Source organism: Cynara cardunculus (genome assembly GCF_001531365.2).
Source record: "Cynara cardunculus var. scolymus isolate 2C chromosome LG 17, CcrdV1, whole genome shotgun sequence".
Classification (NCBI taxonomy): Eukaryota; Viridiplantae; Streptophyta; class Magnoliopsida; order Asterales; family Asteraceae; genus Cynara; species Cynara cardunculus.
The window spans coordinates 1,855,719-1,865,031 of record NC_037544.1 but is presented as its reverse complement, the minus strand read 5'-3'; the positions used below and the strand labels follow the sequence as shown (position 1 = coordinate 1,865,031).

The window sequence follows — 9,313 nt, the reverse complement described above, 5'->3', positions numbered from 1 at the left end:
ATTATTAAACCAAATATAAATTACTTCGTTATTGTACATAAATTAAATTATAAAAAAATTGAATTAAAAAATTACACAAAAAAATGAGGAATTTCAAATAGTTAATTTGATATTAATATCGATATATTTTTGTCAAAATTTTATGATATCTTCAAACATATATTTTATTCAAAAATAAAAATATCGTCGCTTTCTCAAAATCACATAAAGCCATATTATAACATCGACTGAGAAAAAGAATAAAATGAAATATTAAAATCACGATGTATCTCGTTGCATTACGCGAGTACGCTTCTAGTTATGTTAAAAGACAAAAATCGATCGTTTGACGTTGCATAAGAACGACAAACAATGTCTTTCATACAAGACTGTATATAACGGGATCTTTAAAAAGAAATTATATTATCATTAAAAAAAAGGGTATTTTTAAACACAAATAATAAATTCAATTTTTTATTATAATTTAATTTAAGTTTAATAATGTTGTAATTTATTTTTGGTTTAATAATATAAATTTTTAAAAAAAATAATAATTAAGTATTTTATTATAACTCAATAATTTTCATAATTATATATTAGATTTTTTATATGTAAAATGAGATGTTTATCCAATACTTAATTATGTTTATCTGTAGTTAGTTACAACGAATTTAAATATGAAGCTTTAATAAGTGATACTTATGCACAATTTACTTGTAATCTTAAATTTTAAGTAATATGCATCAATAAACAGTACTTCGTGCATAAAAAATCGTTTTTAAAATTTTTTATCAAATGTTTTATAATATAGTATAGATATAGATGTAATTAATTATCTTAAATTAATGGCCTAAAATAATGTCACCTACCTTTGCTAATTCATATTACAGATAGAAAGGTGACCAAATGATACCATAAATAAAAAGTATAGTATAAAACCAAAAGCTAATTCATATTACAGATAGAAAGGTGACCAAATGATACCATAAATATTAAATACATAACAAGAAAGAAGAACAATTATTTCTTGCATAAAATATTTTATTGATACCTTACTGGATGAATATGGCAAGGATCAAGAATCTTATCCGGTAAAAGCGAGACAAAGAACAAGAGTTTTACCCGGTAAGTGAAGACGACGACTCTTACCACGGTAAGAGCTTATCGGGTAAATTATTGCATACGGTGCGGTTTTGGTGGACTAAAATCTTACCTGGTAAGTAAGTAATAGTGTTGAATTTTATCGGTAAGCACTTATCGGGTAAGTTTTTGGTAAAGGGCCCGTTAACAAATTCCTATACCATTTTGCAGAAAGTTTCGGTACCCGAGTTAGCGTTTGACGGTCAACGTAGTGTAACCCGAACCTCACGAAGTAACCGTATAACCATTCGTAGTTATCCAGCAACGACCATACGAAGTATCCACGTACATCCGCTCCCCCTCTATCATTCAAAAACAACACTTTTTCAAATAATAAATACAATTTACGTTCATAAAAAAAGTACCGGAAGATTGTAGAGCGAACCTGATAGACTTGGCTAAAGAAGCAAGGTATGCGGTATGATATTCAACTCGTTTGATGTCATTCAGAAGCACACCGACTCGTTCCTCGTGCACGTCGGGGGAAGAATACCCTGCATCGGAGTTACGAGAATGGGGTAAAGGTCAATAACCACTACAACAAGATCGGCTTTATAGGACGTCTAAATTGTCTAAGCGTCCTAATAGAATACATTATAGAACTTAGGTTTATAGGACCAAATAAAGAGTCTTATCTAAAAGCGTTGCAATAGGTTTATAGGACGCCTTTAGGCGTTTTAACAAGTTTTTTAGGACGCTTTTAAAATAAAGTGTCATATTAACACATCTTTTTATAAGACACTTGTGTTTATTGGACACTTTTTCAAATAGTGACGTAGAAAATAGTTAATACGACACTTTATTTTAGAAGTCATCCTAAAAAACTTGTTAAAATGCATAGAAGCGTCTTATAAACCTATTATAACACTTTTAGATACGACACTTTTTGGTTGGTCCTGTAAACTTAAGTCCTATAAAGTATCTATTTAGAACACTTCTTGATTTTATACGTCCTATAAAATCAATTTTGTTGTAGTGAACATATTCCGATATTCATAATTTGTTCAATCTGACGATTGTGAAACTTACCATTTTCGGTAATAAACATGGGTTTATTATTGTACTGAATCTTGATATAGTCAACAATCTTCCCCATGCCACTAGGAACAACCGATAATCCTTCTATCGCGGTCGGTTCGCCGATGGGCACACCATCACGCTCTCCAACCAGCTCGAGAAAACCTTGGATTGCATGGTTGGCGGTTGGAGAGCAACTAGAGTTGGTACAATCCTTTGCATATTTAGTCGAGTAATGATTGATGCCGATGAAATCAATACTGTTCTTCATAAACCTCTTTTCGTCAAGGGAGAAATTTGGTAATTCACTTCCGAGGTATTCATGCATTTCTTCGGGATAATCTCCAAATATTACAGGATCAAATGACCTGTTTTGAGGGTTAGAAGTTGAAGGAAGATCATATAAAACTACGTTGGAAACGGACATACGGTCAAGAACATTACCAGCCGATATTGAAAGCAAGGGCCCTTTTGGCAGCATTGCGATCAAGCTCACTATCCGTTAGCGGTTCATACATGAAACAATGTACAACGAGCCCTATCGATCCTCCTTGTTTCGGCTGCATACATAAATCCAAAGATCATGAACGATAATTTTCTTAACCAACATGATTTAAAAGTACATTAGTCCAACAATGCCAATAGGTCAGGACTTGATGGCGAGCTCAACCGGCAATAATTATCTAAAAAAAATTACATCCAACTCCAACAACTATTCTATTTTAGCAATTCTAACATTAACGGTATTATTAAAAAAGTTAATTTATTTAATAAAATATTATTTCTTTCTCGTAAACATTTATTTTCAATACTTCTTATTGGTAGAAAAGTATAAAATAATAATTTCTCTCTCTATTTAGAGATTTCTCTAAATTTAAAGATTTTTACAATCTCTCTCCTCTTTTCTTTATTTTAACATACAAGATAGCATAGTTGTTAGAGCAAAAAAGTTGCTAAAATCCCCCTTTTATCCATTTTAGCATAGCTGTTGGAGATGCTCTCCTAGGTCAACGGTTCAAGTCTACTCAAGCCCATTGTGGATTTTCCTCACTGTTATCTTCAAGGTCAATGGGATTTCTCAAGTGGGACCAAACACCCATGGTTCGCAAAAAAAAGAAGATAAAAGAGATAAAGTTGGTTGATTGCCTGGAACTTTTCATGATATAGCTTGGCTGCCATGCCGTGGGCTAGTAACATGTTGTGCATAGCAATGAGTGGCTCCACATCTGAATTTCCAGCAAGACAGTTGCCAAAAGGCTCGGAACAACGAGAAGGAGGAAAACGGCCCGTTTTGTAAGCAAATTCCACGAATACGTTAGGTTCGTTGATTGTGATCCAATACTTCACTCGGTCTCCAAACGACTTGAAACAAACTTCTGCCATATGTACAAAATCTTCCCTGCCAACAAGATACATTATAACGCCCGATAAGCTAACAAAAAAAAAGGCAAGTAACCGAGATTGTTGTGAAAATGGCATTTTAAACATACTTAATTTCCGGGTTTAGCCAGGACCCATATCTTTCTTCAAGTTCTTGAGGAAAATCATTATGGAAAAGTGTCACAAATGGCTCGATTCCTGTATCATTTTCACCAACAGTCATGAATCAAGCTCACTTCCCATAAAACATACACCAGTTTTTGAGGTAAAACTAAAAAAAACATCAAAAAATCATGGATGAATCTTGAATTTGAATCAATTTCTAAGATCAGATGTAGTATTTAACTTTCATCCCATCACACCTTTGAGGGTCAGATTGTCTATTATCTTGTTATAGAACATGATCCCAGCAGGATTAACTTCACCAAACCTTCCTTCTGGTAATTAGATGCACAAAAATGTAAGCATAGTTAAAAAAAAAATAATGGAAACAAGAAAGGGATTATGGTAAGATTGTATAGAATACTTGGAAGAATTCTAGCCCACGAAATCGAAAATCTGTATGCTTTTACACCAAGGGAATGCATCAAATCAATGTCTTCCTGTTTTTAAAGAAACATAAGTAATAAATCAAGATTCAAAGAAACAAAACTATTGTTGATATAAAACGGTCAACAGGTTAGATATTTGAGCAGAAGTTGAACCAAAAATCGATGATAATGATCATCTGCAATATCTCCGTTTTCTCCATTTTCCGCACAACCTAATAACAATGGCAGTCAATATTTATCACCAAATATCAAAATCAATTTGTGGTATAAGCAATAACAAACGTGCAATCGATAATACAAACCTACGGAATGACAAAATACATCCCAGTTGCTGAGGGATTTAGAATCTTCAAGATAGGCTCCTTCAATCTGCAAAATTCCATGAGGTAAGTGATATATATATATATATATGCATGATAATGAGAAAGAAAGTGAAAGAAAAGAGGATGGTCGACTTGATAAGCAGAGGTGGCGGTTCCAAAGAGAAACCCAGGTGGAAAATCGGATCTTTTGATATGGGAATCTTCTTTTTCTTCCAGTTTGAATCGTCCACCGCCATTGTTGAAGGCTTCAAGAAGAAGAGCAGAAGCAGAAACAAGAAAGATGAAGAGAAAAATGGTGAGTGACAGCAATTTCATAATGGAACAAGGAGGGAATCTTTCTTTCTGTAAATCAACTTTGCTTATACTTCAATATATATAGTTTATATATAGAGTAAACTATTTATATATATAATGGTGATTGAGATATTCAAGCCAGAACTTTTAAATAATACAAATCAAAACGCTAAAAACATGTGATTAATGGAAAAATCATTTATAGGATACGCATCCTCTCTAAAAGGGTTGACTACAACAAACTTCAATCATGGGGTCGAGTAGATGATTTAAATAATTCCAGCAAACGCTATTAGGAGTGTTTCGTAAAGTGAACTGTTCAAATACACGATAAACATTGTCCTACAAATAATACATATATTGTTTTTAACAACATTCTAAATGGTGTGAGGCGTGGCGGCAAGCAAGGACGTGGTGTTCTCAAGGAATGACCGAAATGGCATGATTTGGCGGCAAGGTCACAATGTTTTTAAGGTGCAACTTGTGGCGGCAAATTTGTATATCGTATATAAAATTATATGTATATACACACACACATGTTTTCTACCATTACTCAATAAGTCAATGATAGTAAACAATTTAAATTGGTTATATACTAAAAATTAAAGTCACTAAAAAGGTAAGAAATGTCAAATAGCGGGTCACAAAACTTGAGCATTAAGCAATGGCGTGTCGCATGCTGAACGTGTCGTCAAACACGTGCCTTACGCCACGGCGGCAACCGTGGTTGACCTTTTAGAACATCTAAAATTATAATATAACAAACTTGTTATAATCATATAAAGTGTAAGTATTAAAAATATGATATTTTTTAACAATTTGCAACAATTGTGCGGTTTGTAACTATAAGGGTATAAAGTGTAACTACTAAAAATAACTTGTAAGTATTATGATATTTAATAGGGTTAAATGCATCAAATAGCAACTTACTTTCATAAATTTTCTTATTATAGCATTCTACTTTTGTTTTTCTTTATTACAGCAATGTACTTTCAAATTACTTTTTTATTAAAGCATCACACTTTAAAAAATCTACCCATTATAGCAATGTGTAACCTGTTACCTTTTAAAGCGGTTAACCCTTTGACTTTTTTGTTTGTGTGGTTTTACTGAGGTGATGTGGATGACACATCATATTGATAACTTAATTAAAATAAAAATAAAACCCTATTTCAAATTATTATTAGTGATTTTAATTTCTCATTGCTATGATTTAAAACAATATTTAAATTTTTTGACTTTTTTTTATTAAGTTGCATGCAAATTAAATATTCTAGAGTAAAATATTTCTTAAATAAATATGCCATATTATTTTCGAGATATATTTTGTTTGTAAAAAAAGTAACACTTCTTATTTTATGTTGTTCAAAAAAAATATTTTTTAAAGTTTTCTGTAAAATGTTAACGAAATGAATTGTGTTCTACAATTTTTTAATATTGTTATATTAATAAATAATTCAAAAAAATCTAATTAATTAATATATTTATACGTCAAGTAAAAGTTTTTGAATAAATATAATATATTCTTTAAAAGATAATATTTTTTTGGTAAAAAAGGACAATTCTTATTTTTCTTTTTTCAAAAAATACATATTTTTTTAAAAATATTAACGACATAAGTTGTCTTCTACTAGTTTTATTAATATTGGTACATCAATAAATAATTTAGAATTTTTTTAATTCATTTAATATATTTATTAAATAACATGTAAAATATCTAAATGTTAAAATTAAAAGTACATTTTTTAATAAGAACTCGTAGATGCTATAATAAAATAATTTTGAAAGTACAATGTTGTAATAAGAAAGTAACATCACTATAGTACATATGGACAATCTATGTAGACAATAAGGTGGCATGGAAACATGGTATAATAATTTAAATCAAAAGGTTACCCAATGTTATAATAGGTAAATTTTTCAAAATACAATATGCTAATAAAAAATAGTTTAAAAGTATATTGTTGTAATAAAAAAAACCGAAAGTACAATGTTATAATAAAAAAATTTATAAAAGTAAATTACTATTTTGTGCATTTTACCCTATTTAATAATATCATTAAATCCAAAATATTCAATATTATAAGGATATACAGTATAATTAAATAAAAGTCTATTCCGATACAAATAATTTATTTATTTATTAGATATTATGTTCGTAACAAAATCTAGAAAAAGGGACATTTTACCCAACACTATAAAATTATTGGAAGGACACCAAATTTACAAAACTATAAAATTATTGAAACGGGAATAGAATTAGGCATGGCAACGGGGCGGGGATGGGGCGGGTTTTGTAATCCCCGGCCCCGGCCCCGGCCCCGGTTTGTAATACCGTCCCCCGGCCCCGGCCCCGGCCCCGGTCCCCGGCGGGTACGGGGATTACCATCTCGTCCCCGGTCAAATTCTAGATTTCCCCGGTCAAAACCCGGTAAACCCCAGTCAATCCCCGGTCAAAACCCGGTAAAAAGTATGCTTTAGTTTGATTATACCGGGGATCCCCGGCCCCGACCCCGGCCCCGTTTCGAGTAACATTCCCCGTCCCCGGCCCCGTCCCCGGTTTGAGTCTACCGGGGATCCCCGGCCCCGGCCCCGAGACCCGTTTTAGCGGGGAATCCCCGTCCCCGTTCGGGTCGGGTGAACCGGATTCCCCACCGGGTCGGGGCAAATCATCATCCCTAAATAGAATACCATTATTGGATATTAACAATCAAGGGGATCGAGTTAAATAAAAAACCCCAAACAAAAACTTTCCCTATATAGAAACACATTAATCCAAATATCTAGGATTTAATGGAAAACCAACCAATAATATCTAATAACGAGCTCGAATTTGTTCAAATCTGGATCGTTTTTGTTTAAATTTTCTGTACATCTCGAAGTCAACATCGTTATCGACAATTTTGTTCAAGAATCATGCCGTTTCATCAAGAATGACTCCGTAATTTCTAGATTAAAGTTACGGTTTAATCAAAAAACCGACATCTGTTTGAAATCGAGAGTTGTTCAGCCATTGTTGGCTTGCAACACCAGCTAGTGTCCATAGGAAACATAAAAACGAAGGTATACATGTATTAGGATCAAGGAGTTGTATAGAAAACATACCTGAATCGAAGCAAAAGTCGCGATTCGAATACCGAATTCCACCGACGGAATCTTCTAAAACTCACGATTTCTCGAAACAAAAGCGCGATTAATAGTCGTCGTGGTTATAGATTTATAGGTATGTATATAATAAGCTTCAGATCTGGTGTGAAGGTCGAGAAATCTCGACCATACTTTCCCCAAAACGATGGACATATCATCTTCCATACGCTGAAATCAAAATTTTCTGTTTTCTTTACAAACAGGCCCCTCAAGTTGAGAGACCTGTCCGTCTTACCCCCTTTCTCTTTCGGAAACTTTACTTTTACCCCCTCACATAAAGTTCCATTTATTTTCATTTTCTGACTTTAGTTTAGTGGGTCAACGTGTGAATCCAACGAGACACGTGACTTATTCAGTCAATTATCATGATTATGATGTAGAAAGTGGCTTATCTGATAAGTTTATCGGGTACAGAATGTCAAGTATTTTTTCCCCACCAATTAACGACACCTTACATCTATGAAAAAAACTCTTTTAAACAAAAACATTCTCAATCTTTACGATATATTACTTTATACATTCATCTTTATCCATATATGACTTGGGGTCTGTTTGTTAACAGCTTAATGAGCTTAATATGATTCACGACTTATTTGATCATTTATACATGACTATTTGGTTGTGCCTTAATTGTATAGAAGTGACTTATTCAATAAATCTTCAAAGAGGGGGTTTTATGCAGAAATACAAGTTTTTTTTTCCAAACATGTATCTCCCAATTATAAATACATCTTCCATGTTCCATCTATGAAAAAACTCTCTCAAACAAAAACTTTCTTAATCTATACAGACAAATTCATTTGTATAGTCGTCTTTATCCATATAAGACTTAATGGAAAACCAATCAAACGGCCACTTTAGTCAGGGTATAAGTTGTTCACTAGTAAAAACGATCATATTTTGTCATAAGTTTGTTGATTAGTTTTTCAAGACTATTCGAGGAGGCGATATTGGGCTAGTTACAAATCATTACCAAGTAAATTGTGAATATAAATCCTAAAACGATGTCGTAGAAGTTTTTTTGTAACATAGTGAAGGACTGAAGATGCACAAACAGATCTTGAACTCTATGCTAATCCCGGGCTTCGTTGAAGCCATGTCCCACATAGCCTGTAAGAAGGCCCAAAATGCGCAAAATACCCCAACATTTTCGAAGTTAGACCTAACATAACTAGCATTGTCATAGTCTAATTCAATGACCGGTTAGGCCCGATTTAAGGATTGATTGGCCTAATTCAGATTCTTGACTTCTTTTTTTTTTTGTACCAAACTTCAATATTTTTTTTCTTATACTTTCGTAGTTTTACTACCATATCAGAGAAAAAGGAACAGATGATTTTGATAGATTTTTTTTGATTGATGGTTTGATTACAAAAGATATACAAATACACCCTATATATATATATATATATATATATATATATATATATAGAGAGAGAGAGAGAGAGAGAGAGGAGAGTTCAAATAAAAACCACTCAATTT

At 32.6% G+C, this 9,313-nt stretch overlaps 1 protein-coding gene across 1 annotated transcript; it reads right to left on the bottom strand.

Moving 5' to 3' along the window:
- Positions 1-980: 980 nt before the first annotated feature.
- On the bottom strand, positions 981-4,788 carry LOC112500357 (beta-glucosidase 18-like). The gene is made up of 11 exons (XM_025103837.1): positions 4,523-4,788; positions 4,370-4,436; positions 4,221-4,279; positions 4,043-4,118; positions 3,879-3,953; positions 3,627-3,714; positions 3,283-3,535; positions 2,581-2,696; positions 2,149-2,504; positions 1,505-1,613; positions 981-1,421 (listed from the first exon to the last, which is right to left on the bottom strand). Exons 1-11 carry the CDS (start codon positions 4,703-4,705, stop codon positions 1,220-1,222), a joined length of 1,584 nt encoding a protein of 527 aa, XP_024959605.1. The 5' UTR covers positions 4,706-4,788; the 3' UTR covers positions 981-1,219.
- Positions 4,789-9,313: the final 4,525 nt, after the last annotated feature.

Coding starts and splice junctions, on each gene's coding strand:
- LOC112500357 (XM_025103837.1), bottom strand. CDS start 4,705: ATGAAATTGCTGTCACTCACCATTTTTCTCTTCATCTTTCTTGTTTCT. Junction 4,437..4,522: donor CCGCCACCTCTGCTTATCAA/GTCGACCATCCT, acceptor GGAATTTTGCAG/ATTGAAGGAGCCTATCTTGA. Junction 1,422..1,504: donor TCTTTAGCCAAGTCTATCAG/GTTCGCTCTACA, acceptor TTTGAATGATAG/AGGGGGAGCGGATGTACGTG.